The sequence below is a fragment of the Temnothorax nylanderi genome, unplaced genomic scaffold (assembly GCF_030848795.1).
Source record: "Temnothorax nylanderi isolate EJ_2023f unplaced genomic scaffold, tnyl_v1.0 TNYL_tig0015_pilon, whole genome shotgun sequence".
Classification (NCBI taxonomy): domain Eukaryota; kingdom Metazoa; phylum Arthropoda; class Insecta; order Hymenoptera; family Formicidae; genus Temnothorax; species Temnothorax nylanderi.
The window spans coordinates 1,942,310-1,964,786 of record NW_027249077.1 but is presented as its reverse complement, the minus strand read 5'-3'; the positions used below and the strand labels follow the sequence as shown (position 1 = coordinate 1,964,786).

General features: G+C 43.9%; 1 protein-coding gene and 1 long non-coding RNA gene across 10 annotated transcripts in view; one reads left to right on the top strand and one right to left on the bottom strand.

Annotated features, from left to right (window-relative positions):
* Positions 1–22,477, bottom strand: part of LOC139768339 (uncharacterized) — a 391,369-nt gene that overhangs the window by 47,567 nt on the left and 321,325 nt on the right. For all 9 annotated transcript variants that reach the window (XM_071698423.1, XM_071698422.1, XM_071698420.1 and 6 more), the window contains one exon: positions 20,446–20,763. In XM_071698423.1, the coding sequence (XP_071554524.1) occupies positions 20,446–20,763 (318 nt within the window). The remainder of the gene's footprint in view (positions 1–20,445; positions 20,764–22,477) is intronic.
* The window catches only part of LOC139768345 (uncharacterized), a 107,996-nt gene that overhangs the window by 57,621 nt on the left and 27,898 nt on the right, over positions 1–22,477 (top strand). The window lies entirely within an intron of this gene.

The window sequence follows — 22,477 nt, the reverse complement described above, 5'->3', positions numbered from 1 at the left end:
GTCAGTGAACGAATTACTGTTGCTGTTTAGACCCCTCTCTCATTTGCTCCGTTTTCACCCCCGACCAGCCAGCCAGCCATCTCCGACGCGCTTTCTCCTTCGCCGTATCACCCGCGACTTTCGATTCTCTCCCCCTCGATGCCTCCTCCTGCGTGCCCCATCGGCACCTATAGCTATTTCCCGTCCACGCCACGGCAGTCGCGGCAAACCTTTTCCAGAGTGGTCTACTTCGATACTGATAATATGATCGTAATTTCGCGCTTGTTTCGCGCGCCGCTAATTAGCGCCAGCTCGGCGATATTCCGCGTGCCAGAATATTTCCGGCGGATCTTAAATTGACTGCGAGACAATTCTTCTCATTTCTTCTCATATGTATTATTCATAATTATGCGTCTTTCGTTAATTTTATTTTATCTTCGCCAAGTTTATTAGCTACGTTCTTATCCTGCACGTAAACATATTCGACGTTGAGATCGTTATTTTATTGACCATTTTTTTCTACTATGCTTTTGTAAAGCGGACTATTCACTTAAATGTCGATAAACCGGCGAGTTTGCATCGCGCGCGGATGAATGAGCGCACAATCCGTCTTATCGAGCTACGATAGAGATTCTCGAGATATTTTCACAGAGCCGGGAAATTCGGCGGCCGCTTATTCGCGCGCGCGACGTGCAGAATCGTAAATCCGCACGATAGCGACGGGCTCGTTCGGCGCGAGAACACTATACAAGGGGGCATAATTTCGCTCGTATCTATACGGTGACGGTAACAGGAGACGTGCCTCACGCGCGCCCTTTATTAGATAGAGGCCCTTCACCCGAGCTTTTACGCGTCCAGAAATCCTTCCGTCCGTATCGCGTGAGCACGAAGCGCGAGACGCGCCCGACGCGCGCGTGTTTTTCGCAGCGGTTATGTCGCGGCGATAATTTCCGCAGGCGGAGATAAGTTTTACGCTTTACGCTTCCGCTGTCGCCGGCGCTCGCAAATGCGACGGTACGCCCCTTTTAGCTGCACTTTTTTATATTTTCTGCATTTTAAATACGTATTCACGATGCAGAGAGGCAGTAGGAAGAACGCCTCGTAGAAACTCGCCACTTTTCTGACTCTCTTTCTCTCTCTCCCTTTCTCTTATATATTTTATGTATATCATACAACTTTATTATAATTATATTTTAAAGTCACTTGGTTTCTTCCCCTGAAGAGGGCTGAAATACTTTTTAGGAAAGAAACTTTTCGAATGGTGACTCGATTTCTAATAAATATTGGACAACATGTAGAGATTTCGTTAGAATTCTGCGACGCACAGATCGTAACCCTCGTGTACACGCTCCCGCGTGAGATGGAAGGACGGCGGGAGTATAATTTGGCGTAGGTAGGTAACGCATAACTCCGGCTGGTATCTACCTGTCAGATAAGGCATGCCTCGTCGTATTCGGGTCGACAGTGGACGCAGAATTCACTCGGTTCGTGGAGATGGGATTCTATATCTGCCCCCTCTATCGCCGTCTCCGTTTCTGCGCGCCCTCGTTTCTCTCCTCCTCTCTGCTCTGTTTGCCTGTCTCAGCCCACTTTCGCAACCCCAACACGCTCATCGATATGCGGTTGTTCATGCCGCCGGCGTACAGAAAGGCCCTCCCCCCCCCCGCGCTATAAAATCGTACATACGCGTCCGATCGGTGCGCGTCGAGTATGATTAATTCGTGCACAGAATTAACTCTCGTCGGATAAGCATCGGAATCGAGCTCCGGCTCGTGATTGCCCTCGCTTGCCCGTCGTAAAAAAGTCTACGTCATAAACGGACGTTTTTCTTTTGTTGAAGATAGCATTTTCCTCCATCTTCCCAATGTACACAATGTGCGACAAAAGTTTCGTGCGTGTAAATCTCAGGGAAATTGTGCGAGGCCGCCGCGACGCTATTTTTACCATCCCCGATGTACCGTGTAATATTTTACAAACGTCGTTGGACGCACATGCGACCGGTTCGCGTCCGTGCGCAGATCATAAAAATCGCAGATTGCGTCCGCATCGGTGTCTTTTTTTTTTTGCCTCGAGTCGATGTTATTCCTTCTATTCTCCGGTTCCATTGCCCACGCGGAGAAAATTCTGCGCGTGTAAATTTCTTGGAGAGATTCGAGGGGGAGGATATTGGGGACGCCGCTCTTTTTATTCCGCAATAAATTTTATTCCAGGCGCAAACGTAGCGCGATATCGGAGGATTCTGCAAATATTATCGCGCGCGCTCGTTGCAAGCGGGAAATATTGATTGCAACGTGATGCGGACGTGAGTAAGCGAAAGGGTTGATTTCCGGTGAAAAATTACCGGCCTCGTATAGCTACCGCCGCGTATTTCTCGTAGTTGTAAAAAGCAGAACCAAGTGGAGATATACACGCGCAAAAATGTTACAGAGTAAAATCGTTGTTGTCGGAAGTATAATATATATTCTGTGCATTCACGTTGTTAATAATAACCGTGCGCGCACCACCGTGCTTTATGCCCCGATCGAGGTCGGAATTGATTACTGATAAATATGCAAAGCGTCGTTTCTTGGATTAAAGTAATCTTCGCATGCAAACGGAAAAGTATTAAACCTTGATTCGATATTGTCGAGCGAGATTTCGTGAGATGGAAAACAATATTACGCGTTTGTTAGACGATTACGGTACGGCGTCATCATACTGGAAACATAACAGTGCTGCAAACTGCTACACTTAATAAGAATTGCATCACAAATTTCACACACGACATTATCGAAATAATGGTAATTGATAATGGGATTTTGAAACCTCGTTCATGCAATACTGTAAAATAATTAAATTACAATTAGCGCGTTCATTTGATGCCGAATATAATGATTTTCATGGGCAATGAGTGTGTGAGAGAGATATATATATTAAAGAGGAGCTTTGTGTCTCTCTCTCTCTCTCTCTCTCTCTCTCTCTCTCGTCTCCCTGTCAGTATCTCTATTTAGCTATCAGTATTATCAACGCACATGCGGTCCACGTGCAAAATTACATTCGCGTGCCTAATCGAGGAATAACTGGATATAATTAATTTCAGCTCGCGGAGTTAATCCTTTTCGATGGCATTAAACAATCAAAAATATTCCACACGCGTCGTTTAAAAATAGTCATTAAATCGTTGTAATATTCTATAATTTAGAGTGTTTCACCGCTGTTTAATAACTGCTGTTTTGGCATTATAATCGTTTTAATATGATATTGTTGCCGTAATATATTTCCACTGATTTTAAATACATACAATGAAAAGATATCAGTAAATCTCATCTTGTTAATTATGAAAAATAACACATAAAATAAATTATTGTCATATTATTAGTAATATGACAATAATTTATTAATTAACTTAACGCTGTGCGTGTCGCTCATTTTTATGATATGCTAAGCCTCACAGCATTTTTCAAATCACAGTCTTTTCGCACAAAATTCGCGAGCAATATTAAAAATCAGGGTAATACCGCTTTTGATTTTTTCCCCTTATTCTACACGCGATGTTGCATTTATCCGTAAAGACAAAGCAGCGAATAAATTAACCGTGCTGTTTTGTTCGATGATACCGCGGATTACCTGGAGGGAAAATCGATAGAGATAATTCGGCGAGTATTGCTGCGAGTACTGATGATGCTGGCTCTGGTACTGATGGTGATGTCCGTAATACTGTTGTTGCTGATATAGCGGCGGCGGCTGCTGCTGCTGCTGCTGTTGCTGCTGTTGCTGCTGCTGCTGCTGGAGTTGGTGCTGCTGTTGGCGTTGATGATGATGATCATGATGATGCTGATGATGATGGTACCAGCCGTTATTGCATCCATCCATGTCATATACCGGAGTCACGCTTTACCGGTTCGAATGCGTCCGCGATTCGACGCAGAAAACGAAACGGCACATACACAGACGTGGCAAACATATCAATCATCTATCGGTAAGGCGCGACCGTTCGTGCCTGGGGGAGCGTTATCGGATGGCATCCGCGGTATTTCCGGCGCGGAATCCGCGGTGTCTTTCGGTATTATAGCAATAAAGCACGCGAGCAACTCTAATGGCGGCCAGGAGGGCGTAGATTCGCGAGATAGATCGGATCTCTCGACGGTTGAACGTTGTTCAGGAAAATATTAGGTGTCATTAATCATCTCGGTGTCTTAAGCGGCGAATCGAGACGGTCAATTCGCTCGAACTTCAACGGAAGTGAAATCTCATTAGCGATTATCGAATCTTCGAACTTCGCTTCGATTGACGGCGCGTACAAGATATTAAGATCCCCGGGATCGGGATCGCGGAATCGAACGTTGATGATACTTTGCACTTCCGGCGCAACTAGACTCGCAATTGCACTCTAGCTGATGACGACAGGCCAACTAACTCGCGATGAGAAATTCACGAAATCGCGACGAGAGAAGCTGCTGGTGGTCTTCCTCCCCACTACCTTCGTCTTCAACGTGGCATTTTATTATTCCTCCTTTACGTGCCCTCGTGTCCAGTTCCCGCTACTTCTCGCTCGCGCCGAACCGGTCGGTCCCGCGGGTTTTTGTTCTCGCAGGGGGTCGTTGCTGGGAAAAGCCGGAGCGCATCAGGAAGAAAAAGGGTTACCGACACGCTTTCGACGAGGTCGGGAATTCCTTTCGCGCCCGAAAACCTGCCGGTACTTCCTTTTCCTGATGTGGTGGTATATGTGGCACGGCTCATCCTCCCCGCTCGCGAAATTATGCATGCCGAATTGAATCCTCGAGGAACGACGGAGGACGTAGCCGCGGGGATGAATTGGATGGCAGTAACTTTTAAATCGCCAGGGCAACGACCAGCCGCGGCTCCCAAGAATTTTATGAGGCTATAGAAATGTAGAAATATGCGGAAACGGAATTAATAGTGAACCTAAATGAGATTTCGGAACTAAATAAAATTTTCACGATGTTAATTTTTTAGAAAGAAGCATTTAGGCGAAACATGTTTATCTTATAACTTCGAATGGCTTCATCCTAGAAATACTATTACCGGAAACAGCATATATTAGAAAATCGAACGAGTTTCTTGGGTCGTTCAGCATATTTTCAGTAGAAATCGTGAATAGGACAACTTACGAGACGTCGGGTTTCTGGAAGATAGGAATATTGTGTGCGAGAGAAAGGAAATGCAGAGTTAGATCCTGTGAGCAGAACCGGAATACGATGAGAGAGAAAAATCGACATTGTTATTTGTCTTTCTAGACGACATCTACCGAACGTTACGCATGCAACAATGTCTCCTGCTATTGACGTTTTTAGTTTCTTTCCGTCCTACCCTAACGATCACTCTGGTTCATGTGTAAACAGGTTATTCGGGGATAGTAATCGGGGATGGTGTCTCATGGGGGTCGCTATTCGCTATTGGAAAGAGTTGAAGGGAGGGTAGTACGAGGATGGCGGATTCCGGACTAGCAGATCTCTTAGTCAAGCTTAAAAGGATAAAGCCAATAGCGTCTAGAAACATTTGCAATTGCGGAAACAGGTAGGTTCATCTAATTCTAAAAAAGGAAAAAACAGATGCAACGTCAGAAGAAAATGTGTGAACAATCGTTGATTTAAATATTATTTTCGAAAAGAGAAATATATTACGTATTGATACATTAAATATCTGCATTGTCCAGCTGTGTTTAAAAATTCAAACAGATATATTATTAATTTATTGATGCTGAAAGATATCTGATAATGTAATTTAATATACATATGTACATATATGATTTATGGGAAAATTACATCAATAATTTATTCAACACAAAATAATCTAACATAAGAAGCGTTAATTAATCATCGCAAATAATTGGGAACTTTTTGGATGATGATGCTAATTAGCTAAAAACTAAACTTTGAGAGCATTTTGGACCTTGTATTAATCGGCATACAGTGACCACCGTTCGACCACGCAAACGAGCTCTACCAAAAACATCCCTACGCGTGCAGACGCGCTACAAGCTAATAGAAAAAACATTTCCATAAAAAATGCGGTAATCGAACGATATTCAAGGAGCTGACGTCAGAGTTCTCGACCTAGTTCCTTTTCATCGGCTGGTTTTCGCGTAGCCTGCGTTGGAAGACGTATCGGGAAAATTTCGCGATTGCGAGCAACAGGGGTAGCAGTTGAATGGGCCTCGCTGCTCGAGGGGATGGAAGCCGCGTATGTGCGAGCGCTCAAGAAGGTGGAACAAAAAATTCAAAGCTCTCTCGCTCGGGGAAAATCGCGAGCGAGTCGGCGGACGAGCGAATGAACGTACGAACTTCAGGCTCGGGAGAAATTGAAAATCGTCAAGTGCGACACACTCTCGCGCCCCCTCCCTCATCGCCACGTATCCTGAAGAGTATTCGCGAGCGTATTCGCCACGGTAAAAACAGCTGGAGTGGACGAAGCGCAATGAAACGAACTGTGCGGTTAACGTGCGCGCGTGAAACGTCCATAACAAAACGCGCGATCAAAATGACGGTTATTGCCTGCAGTGTCAATTAACAGTCTACTTCTGAAATATTATCTAAACTACTATTTTATACATGATACAGCTTTGCAGTAAAAAAAACCTTCCTGCTTTCTTTCGGCCGCAAAATTCAGTTACGTACAAAGTGTAATAATACTAATAATTTGAATCTTTAATTTTAACGTTTATTATTAATGGCTCGGAATTTGGGAAAGCAGAAAAATATAATTAAAAGATACGAAAGAATTAATGGAAAATATAAGTAAACTAGACATCTCAGACGCGCACTATTTAGCTTTAATTTTATAAAACCTCTTACATGGGTTTTTTACGAATGGATTTATAACGGCGACAGTTCAATGATTTCAAGTTGTATCTCTTAATTCTTACTTCTTTTTTTTTTCGAAATGCAGATATATAGTATTGTAATCGACGGAGAGACAACCGCAAATCAAATCGTCAAAATGTCTATTTTTATCTGACACTGGTAGGCCAATTAAATGTTCCACGCTTTCGCCGAATAACGCCGTTCGCCGATACGTAAACGGAGAAATACCCCGACCAGCTGCAATCGTAATTTCTCACCGCTCTTTGTGCGACGTGACGTCATTAGTCGACACGGGTCATTGCAACCTTTTCCTTTCTCTCTCTTTCTCTTGTACACCTCTCTCATCTACTTTTTCCCTATAAACGCCACTACCATTAGGCTGGCGCACAATTTTCCTCACTTTTCCGTCAGCTAATTAAGGCCGCGTAGACGCCTTCTGTTTGCTGCGGTTTCGATCTCGTGTGAGCTTTCACAGACGCCACAAGTCAATTTCTCCCCGCTACCCGGGGCTTCTCGTTCGATCGCGGACGCTGAGACGGAAGTTAACGATACGCAAACTATCGGGACAGCTCGAGGGTGACTGTTATTGGCAACCCGCCAGAAGAAATTGCAAATATCAGATCAAACTGGATATTGACATATCTCATTTTGATTAAAAAAAACGTAATAAAATCTTAATATCAAAGTATATCGAAACCGCAAATTTATTTCTGACAGAATAATTTGATATTTATTGTAAGACAAACTGTTTTTTAAATACATACGTGTTTCTAACTTTCTGCATGTTCCATAATTTCTATAAATGTTGTACTTGATTCTATTACGAAAACATATTAATGTCAGCGTGCACGATATTAAATTCTTTTTATACTGCAATGTCGATGAGCACTTATTTCATTTGTTCCATTACATGTCTTTTTCATCCTCGATTTCACTCTGAATGTCTAACGTTGAGTAATTGCACAATCGCGGATGCTATTAACGTTTTCAATGTTCGCTGCAGCTGCGATTGACATTAAATCAACGCCTTTCAGAGCGCAAATTCATATCGTTGTTACGACGTCAAACATGTTACGATAGACCGCGCATTTCTCTTTTCTTGCTGGCGGTCTTAATAAAATTTTTATCACGAATTAACGGCGCTCGCCCGAGTTCGCGGTCGATCGCGGTGTTAAAAGAGAATTTTTTTAAAGGGCGAGTAATTGTATTTAACGCGTAACGAGGGCAACGTGCTTGCGGTGATTCGGGCGAAATTGGAAAATCGTTCGGGCGTTCGGCGAGGAAATGAGCCCGCCTTTGTCGCGCCAAACGTGACGTGTTAAAAACTACCAAAATTAAACCGGCCAAACGCGCGCTCGCGGCGCGACCTTAATACGCGCGTCGCGCGCGCGATAATCCGAGGGCGTTACGCTCCGGTTCGCGACAAGCGCCGATAACGTGTAGGAAGCGGCCGTGCAGATTAAAGGGACCTTTATGCGATCGTCGTGTTGCTGACGCGTACGTGTGTGCGTGTGCGCGCACGCCTACATGAATTCGGAATGGAGATAATTACGTGCGCGAGTTTGTAACGAGTCCATAAAGCGTCGGGCCGTAGCAGAATTGGTCGAACTTATTGATCGGGAATGCGCGCGCTCGCTTTTTATCCCTCTCCCCTCGGCCCCTCCACCCCGGGCTTGCGTTCGTCGTTAATTCCACTTTGAATAAATATGAATTCGCGCGGGGGTTCGCGCGCGCGCTAACCCCGGGTATCCCCTTTTTATTTCCGCGCCGTCTCCTCGCGCGCGAAAGAGAACGCAATTAACCGCTGATAGTTCCGCGAGATCGCTCCCGTTTTATGTAAAGAGAATGCGAGCTCGTCTCGCGGATCCGCATAATCGCGATATCGAGTAGTCGCGAGAAAGCGGACAGGTGACACCGGTTTTGTGTTGCTAATTTATCTTCGCGCTCGCGTGACTTTTTCAATTTAATTTTTTCATACCTTCGTAAAATATTTATGAAAATTATTTGGAGAAAGAGGTAGGGACACGTGCATGTAAATGCGCATCGATTGTGCGTTTCGAGCGAATAAATCGAACATCACAGAATGATTTGCATAAATAATTATGTCTACCTGTCAGGGTGAATGTTGAAACAACCGACTAATATAAATGACTATCTCTTTATTTTCAACGCACTTCTATCTTCATCCATCTGGCGCGTTGTTTTGACAACAAACGCGCGGATCGCACAGGTTCCAAATGCAATTGTGTCGGCATTTCCGCGTGTTAATCTGTTTACTGAAAAAATTAAGAGAGGAAATTTGGTTAAAGCTACAAAGTGTACTATCGGTAATGAGTAGTAGTTCGTTGTTTTAAGAGTACATCAAGGTTTGTTTATTCCAATTAGAAATTCGCGAAACAAGAGAGTTTAAGAAAAAAAAAAAACATTTTTATGTCTTACACAAACTGCAAATTGTTTGTCATTAATGAATAATATTCAAAAGGAAGAAAAGAGAAAGAGAGCCGAGACTTTGCCAAAAATTTATGGAGATACTATACTCTCGCGAGGCACTTTGAAAGTCTTTGAAAGTGCACCTGAAAGCTTTCCCTCGCTTGCTGTAAATGTCTTCTCTAGTCTAACCCACTAATTAGCATCTCAACACGCTACTACTCTTCAGTCATGGGCAATGGTAGCTTTGGCGCTACTTTGCAATTATAATGATTGTCAGAGCGCATTATATCTTAAGGCATCGCCATGAAAGAGGGTATTAGAATTGTGTATTTCATAGTGTAATGCGGTTTTATGTCGGACTACTCGATAAGCTCTGAATGAATCGTTCAAGTTAGTTTCTACGACCTATGCCTACGCCGTTAACAACGTGAAGCGGCAATGGACAGAAAACAGGAGATATCGCGAAATATTTATTGTGACTATTATAAAAATTGCGATCTTTTTAATAGATGTTCAAAAGTAAACTTTATACACTAATAATTAGGATTAAAGTCATATTTAGCAATTGTTTTAAGTTTCGTTTGTTGTCAATTGTATCTATGATGGAAAAGAAAATTTAGTTAACCTTAAGTTTTAGCTCTAAATATTCATGTACTCGATTCTAAACAAACAATATGAGAAGCAGCTAATGGCGAAAAAATGGCGTAAAGTCATATTTTTCTTCAATTTTATATCTGCACTACATCTTAATTCACAGTTTGCAATATTTCGTAAACGCGGTTTGCGCTGACTATTTCTTCTGTTTCGATAAGTCATCTTTTTTTTTAAATTTATGATATATTCGCGGAACATGTCGTTCTCCATCGAAAAACTGCTGAGGCGTGCTCTGTGTTTTTCGTTTCTTCAAAGACCTTTCCTTTTCACTTCCTCCCCCGGCTTCCCTCGTCGCGCGCTCGCGCCACTGAAAGCAACCTACCAATTAATTGCTACCTCTCCCATCCGTTATACGCACTTTGAACAACTGGAGACACGGTAGGTAACTGCAATTGGATACTAGTATTCACTTTCAAGAGTATTCTCGCCGCGCTTTGTAGCCACCCTCACGTTCCGCACTCCGTTTATGCATCAAGCCCTTCAGTCCCCCCTTATCTCGGTCCCAGACCTTTCTCTTTCTCGTTCTCTGTCTCAATATAATGTAACAACATCAGGAAACGGATATGCCGTTTCGATTCGCGACAAATAACGGACGTCTCAAGACCGCAAAACGATTCAATCCCTGCCGAAGTTTGTAATTCGGATGCTTAATTAGTGAAAACCAGTAAACCGGTTATATCGAGAAGGGGAAAATATGTGCATTAGGTGCGCCGTATCGTGGAAAATGGTCGTGATAATATCCAATGCGCCTGTGCCGCGAGCCAAATTATTGACGTGTCGATGTCTGACGAATCATTACCGTTATACGAAGAATATATGTTTCGAAATAGCATAACATTTTTTCTTGATATCTGTATCACTTTGAAAATCACATACAACGACAAAGAAATCTTAGATACTAAATATCTTACCGTCAAAACGTGAAAACAAATTCTCGTTCTTGCATGCTCTTAAAATTTCATAAATTATAATTGAAAGACATAATAGAGCGATTAATGTTCTTAATTTTTGGAGAAAAAAAAGTAAGAAAATTTAAATAGAAATTTAACTAAAATATTAATTCTTAAATTAAACAGTAGATTAAACTGTTGCAATTTCCAGAACGCCAGAAAAATCAGAACTTTATTAATACGCTGTTTATTATTACTTAACTTTAAAGTAATTTATATTCTATCTTCATCATAATTTTACTTGCGTGATATCGTTTTCATTTATCCAAATTACTTTAATATTTTGATTACTGACTATCGTATTTTCCTTCCAGAAGGAAGAATAACATTTTCTATTGTACACTTCCTTCGCGTCCGCGATAGGCGGTGATGAAATTTCACAAAGATCCGGACATCGATCCTCTCTCGAGTGGAGGTGCCGACGTAAAAGCGCGTAGCAACATCGCGTCGGAGCGGACCGGCGGAATAAAGTTTATACACCGTGCCGCGGGATTATAGCACCGATAGAAGCAGGATTCTTGCGATAACTCGGTTCGTCGCGTATCGCGAGCAAACACGGCGGTGAATTGAACGGAGGCGCGCCAAGTATTTTCCAATTACATCTTCCATTAACGATCCCGCCGCGTGTACGCGGCGTCCGCCGGGAAGGGTCGATCGAAGAATTCTGCACGCCGTGGAAAATTCGCCCGGCACCGTATATACATTATTAATTAATCTAGATAGGAATGTCTCGTGCGCGCCGTTGTAATATCGCCACTTCGAACTCGGAAGCAATATTGTATGGTGCGGCAGACTGAAAAAGAAAATATCGAGGGGTCGGACGACAACGCCGCGGTGCATCCTGATGGGAAAACTAATTTATCGAAAATGTGAAGATCAGCTATCATGAATTACGATGTCGGCAGCAGCTCAAGATAAGTAAACGGAAAAATTTGTCGTGGTGGAGGAAATATTTGGTCGCCAGTGAAGCTGCCGTAATTCAATAAAATCGAATTGTAGCATTGAGTCATTTAAAGAGATACATAAACTTGTGTAGGATTTTGGTTTGGAAATTTAAATAGTTCACTATCCGAATCTGTTAGAGAAATAATCTCATTCCTGTCTGACAAGATGCGCATATGTCACTTAAAGCCACGATGAACGGCAACGGTTTTTCTTGACCCGGAGACAGGAAAAGGAACGAGGTCGCCGCGGTGTCGGGCGCATTAGCATTTTTGGTATGGTTTAAAATTTAAATCCCCGTGTCGGCGAATCGCGGAAGGAACAACGGAAGGACGCGAGTCAGGAAGTGCCGTCCGTGTCCCTTTAAAAAGCCCTTACGCAATGTTTCACGACCCTGTATCGTGGTCGTAGCACGCGCGCGCGGCCAAACAGACATACGCCATACGAGAGAAGCCACGAGAAAGAGAGGCGAGTGCGGCGAGGAAAGAAAACCGAAAGAATGGCAAAAGAAAGGAAAGAGGCAACGCGCGAAAAAGGCGCGAAACGTGGCCAACAGGCAGCTGCTCGTCCCGATCGACCGGGTTCGCGCACATAAAACCGACAATAAAATTTGGAACAAGCGAAGAAGGAGGCCACACGTGCCTGTAATTTTTCAAGGCCATCAAGAAGATGTTCCAACGTACGAATAGACACGAGGAAGATCGCAATCGCGCGACGCGGTGACGATTGGTCCGGAAAGGCGAAATTTTTCGAATCACTCGATCGCCATTGGCGAACGAGTCGCTGGGGGGTCGAGAGATGCGCCGGGGCACACGCTGGGGGTCCCCTCGTCGATTCGCTGGGGGTCTCTTTAGGAGCGGAAGGGCCGCTGGAAATTCTTTCGTGTAACGGGGTGGACGTGACACCGGTCGAGCGGGTTCAACGGTGGGAAGATACGTTGTGGAAAGCGCGTCTAGCCCGTTCACGATCGCACCCCTGAGGATTTTCGGGACCTGCTTCTCTTACCCTCCCCTCTCTCGCTTTCCCGCTTTCGCCCTTACGAAAGGGGGGCGAGGGGAGGACGGGGGCATACCGACCCCTGCGAAGCGACCGAACGGAAGACGCCGTTGATGATGGGTTATTTAAACGGGGCATTGAATTTTTACTTCCGCCGTGAGGAACGTCACTCTCCCTCCTCCCTCCCTCTCTCTCTCTCTCTCTTTCTCGTCCTCTCTCCCGAGACAGAACAAACCGGCGCACCTTGTCTCGGACCTTGTCTTGGGCCCCGTCGCAACATCACGCGGGATTTATTAAAGCAGTCATATTTTATGAAAAGCGCCCGGTAGCGCCCGTTCTCTCTCCCCCCCCTTCTTTCTCTCTTCGTATTGCGGCAGCAAAGGCCGCGCGGCGCCGCTCGGTTTTGTGTTACGCCGCGCTAAAATTTATCTCCGCGACTCTCTTGCGTTTATTAATGGAAACGGCGATGGTGGCGCGAGCGCTACGGGTGGCCGTGTAATATTTGACGAGGGTACCAACATCTCCACGGACGCGCACCAGCAGCAACTCGCTAGATAAATATTTCTCGTGAATTCTTCGCTCGAACATAACGCCGCATGCGATGCCATTTCAGGAATTTTCGTGCATTCTCCGCGATGTTTCACTTGAGTCTGGAGCGCACGAATGCACAACGTGGCGCAAACCATCCACAAATTTAGTTCCTCTGTCTTTTCCAACGATAGCTCGAAAAAAAATATATATAATTCGAACCGTGTAAATTGTCTTGGGTATAAATGATCTTTAAGCGCTAATTTTAATTTTTCGTTATATAATACTATTCTATATATCCATTCAGTACACTTTTCAACAACTGCATTGCGATTAAATTAGAACACGCGCATACCATTGGTCGTTGAATCTTCCTCTTGTCATCAAACCGTCCCTCGAATGGACTCCTTCGAGACCTCACATCTAATCAACAACAACATTGTCAGATACGAGCTTAGCGGCGAACTGTCGCAGCGCCTCTTCGTAACGGTCGATTAAAACCGGGGATAATTCGTTTCATTTAATCACGGCGATAAGCCGCGGTTGTAGCGCGAGCTCGCGGGAGAAAAGAGCGCCGCGCCGCGCCGAGTGGTAAAAGAGAAACATCGGAGTCGAGCGAATTGAGAGCGCACTTGAGTTTACCGGCGGGAAACGGGCCGGTGCGGTGTATGCTTGTACGGTAATGGGAAAGGCGACAGATGCGAACGGCGCGGCGGCAGTTTCGCGATGAAACTATCGTGTCGTATAAAGGGGTGAGCCGTCGTTGCCGCCGTCGTCCGGGGGTGGAGCAGACGGAGAGGATAGTAGCCTGCAACCGACGACATAAACTTACGATAGCGCAAACGACCGCGACAGCGGCGGGAGTCGGGCCTCGGGAGCCGGAGGTGGTTCCTCACTTCGCCCGACCCGGGTTTATTCGCGTCGGTATTTGTACGCGCGCCTCGCCGGTAACGACCGGCCGTAATTCTTATTTGCGCGGCCGCGTAAAACGTGCGTGTTTTGTTCAGCCGACCGAATGTCTCCTCTCGGCGAAAGGAGTACACGAGTGCAGTTGCTCGTAGCCATCCCGTTCGACGACGACGACGACGACTCTACATCTCCGCGAACAAATTCCGCTTAGTCCTCGCTCCGCTTTGAAATTCTAATTCAATTCGGACGACGCGACGTGTTGTAAATAGCGGATTCACACTGAAGAGAAGGGTTTCGCAACGCCAAGTAAAACGCGGTCAAGTAACGCGGACGACTTTTAAACTCGACTTGAAATTTGACACAGATTTAATTTCGCGATATTTTTCTTCTTGCTTTTCATTTTTGCTGTACTCAATAATGTCATATGATTTTTCACTGTGATCAATATTACATATAATACGCTTGATATAATAATGATACGTTACGTTGTCATCCTTGTCATTGTTACTGAATTAATAATCGCTTTTCTTTATGTTTTTCTTTTGCATTTCAATTTTTCAATGCAGGAGAAATTAAAGACGCCTTGAATATATATGAGGGGGATTAAAATAGCTTCTTGTTCTTCTCTATAGACGCTTCGAGCAACGATGTAAAAATTTCATTTAAGGGTTAACGAAACATCCCCGACTTTCACTTCAGTATAAGGCCAACTTGACTATATCACGACCGCTCGCGGAACAACGAGCGGCGTACCAACGATCTTTCATAATTGAGGAGCTCAACTTTTAGACTTCCGCCAACCGCAATTTCGCGAAGATACAGATTACATCCTTCCAGAGTTACCTGTTAAATTACTTACGCTACAGTGAAGGCGCCGAGACGTAACACTATCGTTATCGCTACTCTAGTATAACTACCTGTTTCTGTATTTTCCTTTCAGTGGTATATGATAAATGTGTTGCCGTTCGACGTAAATCAAATCGAGTTCCTGTCAAACATAATAGCGTCGGAATTTAATATTAGCTGGGCTCATCACCCATTTTGGAACCATCTATAAAACGTGAATTTTGCAAAGTTTCCGTAAAACATCCGCGTTTGATGCAGATTACCACTCATTACATTTTCTCGATTATGATTATACGTAAGCATCGGAGGATATATCGGATCGTATTAATTTCAAGATTCCTTGTTACGGACAAACTTTCTTTTACGACCAGAACGTACGGTCGTTGCGTCATATCGCCTACCAAGTTTATTACGAGTCGTCTTTGTGGATGCACGATGTGTCGCATCTTCGTCGACTACTTTACGTCGCGCACTTTATTTATTATTATCGTTGATTTATTTAGGAGGAAAAACTTTCGCTCTGAATCTACCCGAATCCTCCGCCGAAGAGAGCCGGCAAAGACTCCATACATATTAATGGCATTTATCGATCGCGACCTCGGCAGCCACTTTTATTCCCTTTAGTTGTTATAGAATTCGAGAAATTTCCTTCTCCTGGTTTTCCCTAAAAAAAAAAAACTTTATTCAGAAAGGACAAGCATGTTGTAGAAATATGTTGTAGAAATTCGGCTACTCGTTTTGGGAACGTCCTATATTTTCGTTTATTCGGAGAGAATAAGTGTCACCCATTTGACAGACACGCTAAACTAATATGAATGCACGCTGCGTTTAATATGCTTGCATTTAATATGTGTGTCACCTCGTAAACGTAATGAACCAGAGTCTCCAGAATATGTATACGCGTTATGTGAATATTTACATAAGTAACAAGTAGCAGCCAAGAAAGAGGAGAGGAGGGGGAAAGAGTATAGCTCGAGAAGCCAGGGTTATAACTCGGCAGTTATACAGTTATGACGTCGTACCGGTTTGATACCGCCGGATATATCGCATTTGAGAAACACATCGCGTTTAGTGCTACACGGTTTGAAAAACACGTAAAACACCAAATGTAGTTGACACACTCTTGATTGGCCGTTATTTGCTCCACCGATACTCTTAGCAGTATGTACACAGATAAAGGTAACAAATATAGAAATAAAGTCTAAAAGAATAAAATAAAAAATTTAATTAACGTTAAAAATGTTCTATATCGGGTCTTCATTACTTCATTTTATAATCAATCGTGCACTATAAATTTTTACTTAAGCATCACTCTAGATCTGGCTTTAATACTATTTATATCAAGTTAGGTTGTCTTTGTTTAGTCTGCAACATAGTTAAACAGGCGTTCGTAAAAGGAGTCCTGATGTAACGGTGCAAACTTAACGTGTAACGCAACGTGACATCCACGGCACTCGAGTGCGCGCTATGCCAAAGCGATTACATATACGAAATCGCACTATTTCGTGGCTGTGACTCGACTGCCAGGAGATGACTAAGAGGACCCCTCGGTGTTGCGTTCGCGACATGCGACCGAGATACACGTTCCCCCGGCGATGTCTTCCGCTCGGTACGAACAACGAAAACACATATGCAAATCTGAGATAATCGCGTGTTTGCGACGCAAAATCTCTTCTTCCGGACGCGCGTTCGTCCATGCGACGCTATCGCGAGACATGAAGGGGCGTGCGGGTGAATTTAGTGCCGCGAGCCAACGGGCATGTTTACGATATCGGCCGGCGCGGCATAAGAAGGCTAAATATAATCGGATTAACGTAGTTGGGTCCCCGTAATCGGGCGACCGTATATTTCACGTAGAATGACGTGAATTATGCGTTCGGAATGTGTGGCGAATACACGCGCGCACGGTGCTCGCGTCGTGCTCGCAAATACGGTCGTCATCGATATTCGTAACGCAGATCCAACGCGTGCGGGGCGAATACCTGTTAACGACGCGGGTAACAGCGTCGAGGGTAAGCCGAGATGTAAATCGTTGCGACTGTGCAAGTTGCAACTACATTTACTGTCTCTCTTTTCGTGCGTAATAAAAAAGATACTTCGCCGTCGAACAGGGCAGAAATAAGATATAACGTAATGACGAAATGTCGTTGCTCCTAGTGATAGCCTCGCGGATCTTCGCGTCGGTTCGCGCGCGTATATTTGTAGCCGGATCGTCTAGGACGCGTAACGGATCATAAATACACAGGGAAATACGATGAATATTCCCGCGCCGCGCAATATAAAGCTGGCGGATAATGGCCGGGACGTGTTTACGATATCAAAGTGACACAAGAAGGCTAAATATAATTTAACGGCGCACTTTGCGCTCGTCTTTAATGTCTATCGTGCATTACCGACGGCGACGAATAACTTTCTCATCTCGCGATGATCCTTCAGACCTGATGTACACGCCCGTATAATGCATCTTCGATAAATATGCAAATAAGAGCTAACGTGAATTTCCAAGTGCGATATATTCCAAAGCCGCGATTCGGTATATGTACGCGTTTTCATTGTGCGATCGAGCAATGCTAACGCTCGCGACCATAACGTAATTGTATAAGGGATCGCAATTAAATCGAGTTTGCCGAGTTCGCTCTATATGCACGATCCTCTTCCCACTCCCCTCGTTCCCCCCTTTCATCGCGACGCAGATCCCGAAGAATCCGTTCGTCCTCGAGTTCCTAAGCAATTACGACAGTTTCCAAGAGCATTTCGCGATCGCCCACAGTTCGGCGTTCGAGGTGGCGACGCGGGGGAGGGCGGAATGGCAAGAAGAGTACGTATCCCCGGTCTCGTTCCCGCTTTCCCCACGGCCACCCCCATTGCGCGTCCATTGGCGAAGACCTCATACATATTAATGGAGATCGGATCGATTTTACTCCGCGCTCGCTTCTTGCTGTGTTTAGGGACATCGACGTTCCGGCGCATAAGCTCTTCGGGCCGCCCGCAATGGTTATTATGCCATTAACGTAATGAAGTTAGGTGGCGGAGAGGTGCTACCGGGGTGTTGGCGGCGGGTCCCGTCGCGGAAAAACGCGCTGAAATACAGGCGAGCGGGAATCTTCGATGATGAACTGCGCGTACGTTTTCTTGCGTCGAACGCGGGCGATCGATGGGCGCTATTGCAGGCGGCCGATGAGCGTAATTATAGGGCCGGCGCTATAGCAGATAATTCTATAAGCTATAGTGAACCCGTACAGTCAACGACCACGTAGTTATTGACCATTAGGATTTGCAAGTGCTTCCAGTTATTAATACAATAATTTAGTTATTAATAAGGTGATCTCAGTTATCGACCGTAACGATTCAGTCAATTGAAATATTTTAATAATATATTATCACCGTGAAATGTACATACAATTGTGCATTAATCCATCATAGAGTCGTCCCACGCAGCATGAAGGTTTAAAACTCTCGACTAAGTACGTGAACGGTGATCGTCTTTTATGCATGATTCAGTAACGACAGTAAACGGTTTATAGACAGGCCAGGGACGTTCAGTCACACTATTATCAGATCGATGCAGCTGACGCGTTGGACATACGGTTGATATGTTTGTACATTGGAGAGACGAGTTCCTTGTGCCAACACTCGATTACGGAGACTCGCTATTAATATTCCTCGTATCAGCACTTAATGGGTTACACAAATATTTCGCTTGCATAGACAGCCCAACAAATGGTGAGAAAAGAAATTTCAAAAACTTTTTCAGATTTTATTAATCAACCTAAGTAATTTAACAAGTTCAGCGAGTTGAAGTTATTTTGTTATACATTTTCGCTTTAAACGAGACAATAATGGGTTTTCCCGACTTGTCGGAAGCAAGAGATATTCGACTGGACTTCCGGCTACGATTCTCCACGCTAATCACACGCCTTTCTCCAGTGGACGACAAGGAGGACGTCAGAAGAAAATTTTGCAGCATTCGATGCGTCGAACCGTGAAAGGATCTACTCAAAGGTTCCTTTCACAGTGTTCGTCCTTTTGATCGCCGAAGATTCGGACGGTCGGAAGGACAGGGATGTAAAGGGGAAGCGAGCGAGACCAATTAGCGATTCGCGCAATTTTATCAAGCGAGCACCGCGTGATTCAACGAGGACGGATTAAGCTGCGCTACATGGCTCTCAATGACGGATTTAATTCTCGCGCTGGCGAATGTTTCATTCTGAACGGTTCCCGAAGACCCACTCGCGAAACCGGCTCGACCGCTATTTTAACACTGCGCAGGATTTACTCCGTGAAAGAGCAGAGCGATCAATTCAATTCGGCGGAAAAATTGTGGCAAAAATACCTTGCGAAAATATTACGTTACCGTTATTCGAGAATAAAATCGATAAATAAACATTATTTTAATATCTATTAAAAAGTAAAATGTATTTTTTTTCTCGTATCAGAATTACTTCGAATTCGAATCTCTTTAATTTAAACATTCATGATATGCGCGCAGGCTCTCGGAAGGATATCGCGTCTGCCTATCGTTTCATCCGATTGTGCTTCGTGTCTCAACGAGAAAATGAACAGAATCTCGCACAAAGGGTCACGCGCGCGATATCTCGCTGTTTCGCGTTTCCGTGTAATATTCGACGAGTCCTCGTCGACGGGATTACGAGTACCGGGATGGTATCTACCCCGGCCGCGATACGTAATGCGATTTGCGGTGTATTCGCCGCACAAAAGATTACCGCGGCGAGTTCCAACGAGCCGTGTACACGGGATCTTGGGTGCGCCCGGTAATACTTCCGCTGCCTAATGCGGAAGAAGGGCCCTTTCAACAGAAAGCAGTCTGAAGGTACTACAGATATTACCTTCGGAGCGCTCGGAATCTCGTTATGCGATACGTAATGAAATCATACAGGATGTACGCGAGCCAGTGCATCGTAATCATAATATTCATCAATGAGATTTATTTCGATCGATATAATTGAGACAGCTTGATTTGATATCATCGAAATGACATCAAATGATAATAATTATCAATACTGATAATAATTAAAAGTTATTTGTTATTCTTTACTCTGCATCGCGATAATATTTCTGTTGCATTCTTAGTAGACGATTTAATTTTATTACTTTATTTCGCAGAAACGCGCGAAGAAGAAATAAAGTTCTCTTTGTATAAAATATAATTATTCTTCACGTTTATTAAAATAAATACTGATTGCATTGATCTTTAGCTCTGCAATTTTCCGTATTACTATCAAAAAAGTATACAACTATGGATAGTAATCGATATCATTTTCAATTTACATCGTTTTATTTAATAATTGGTTGCAGCGCTCAATGCGACTTTCGATCTTCACACTTAGCAAATAAAAAATGCATCGAAAAATAGAGAATATTTTTTTCATTTACGATGTCACACTTACCTGCGTGTGGTTCCACATCTTCGGTTTTGGACTCGATCTCGCATTGTTGGTCGCGTTTCCGCTCGCGGAATTGTTGGAAATATTGCCGGGCGACGCAGTGGATTTGATGGACGGTTTTTGTGTCTTTTGTATTTGTGCGGTTACCGCTGCCGAGGGAGTCGCAGTCCGTTGCTGCTGTTGTTGTTGCTGCTGCTGCTGTTGCTGCTGTTGCGTAGTTGTTTGCTGTTGCTGTTGTTGCGTTTGCTGCATGATCTGCTGGATGAGCTCCAGCTGTTGTTTCGTGAGGCCATCGTTACTGGCACCGGGAGACGTGGCGCTCTGTAAAATATATATTTAGCGGATTTATTTATATGAAACTGATTTGAAAATTATTTTTAGAATTTCACAGTATATATTGCTGAAATTTTATAAAAACTTCGTCAAAACTTATTTCTTCTCTCATATTTATCAATCTCCTACTGACCTACTATATCGAGTTCGAAATATCTTCACGTTTTTTCGATATTTAATTAATTTGAAAAAAAATTCCGCTTAATCGCCATCGTGTTAAAGTGATGAATGTAAATCGTTGTACCATTTATGTTGAAGAGCAAGAGGCGTGATTGTACATTTGATCGAATTTAACCGCAGTTGGCGGAGTCCAGTCAGTTCCGTTCGCGATCGGTCGCCAACGTGGCCGCAAACCATAATCGATCATACCTTAATAGAGCATAACGTAGCCTTAGTGTCCGAGCCGAGCCCACGTTCTGACAATAGTTAAACCGATCGAAATTTAATAATTTACCGAACCGATGCGAAATTACGAGCGCGGTACCGCGCGCGCGACGCCGCAATCTCGACATCCATTAAAACGAGCGCCGACTCTAATTCCACCCGTAAACGCGCTGCAATAAACCGTAAATATATCGTGCATCGATGTGTCCGTCAACTAACGCGCGACTATAATTACGCATATGTACACGTGACGCCTAGAATGCCGCCTGTGCTAATCCGTCTTTGTGCCCTATTAAAGCGGTCACCGTATATATACGCGGAGATAAACTACATTACGATTGCATGTGGAAGTAGCCTTAGCTTCCATATTTCAATATTTCAAGAGTCCAATATTTTAAAATATATAAATAATAAATATGCATTATGAACGGAGAGAGAAAGGGGAAATGCAGATTTTTACTTCACCCACACATTTCATTGTTACATAAAGATGATAAATCCATATAACCATTATTATAATACAGCAGTAGGGAAAAAATAAAATTTTAATTTTATATTACTTAAAACAGGGAAAAAACAGCCATTGCTAAATCATTTTCGCGCATTATACGTGGGCGAGAGGTTTATGCATTGTTTTATACAACGCGGACTTAACGTACACGCTCTCGCGTATTCGTATACACAAACGGGCTACAAAAAACGCGGAAACATTCGCGATCAGCGTTCACACCTGCATGCTTGCACTGCCGTGCTGCATCCTGTGCTTTGTTTTACAATCCGGCAATCGTGCGGCGCGGTGCGCTTTGCCTACGTCGTTTCGAGCGTTACTGCAGATTTTTCGATTGAGCCCTTTTCGAACGGTACACAGGACGCCAACGTGCGCGCACACAGGAAATACAGATGCGGGCGATACAATGTTCCCAATTCGCATTGCGATTTTCAGGGGGACGACGCATAGAAATTGCGATACTGCGGCCCCGAGTTTTCCTTTCACGCGAGAATGCGAAATATGGGTGATATAAAAATGATACTGCACGGGATTTTTAATTAGAATGTTACACCACTGGTGAAACAAACTAGATACCGTTGCTATCATTTTCTTCGGTGAATTATGATTTCTCGATTTCCCTCACACCACATCAAGACATGAGCGTCACGATCTCTCGGCATATTTGTAATTCTTTAATTAATAAAACTAAAATACCGCGCCTTTTCTTTTTTAAATTATAAAATATGTGACTTTCAAGACTGCTCTACGGTACAAATATAACAAACGCGATATATTCTTCTGTTTTTGATCAGTTTAATTTGTCATATA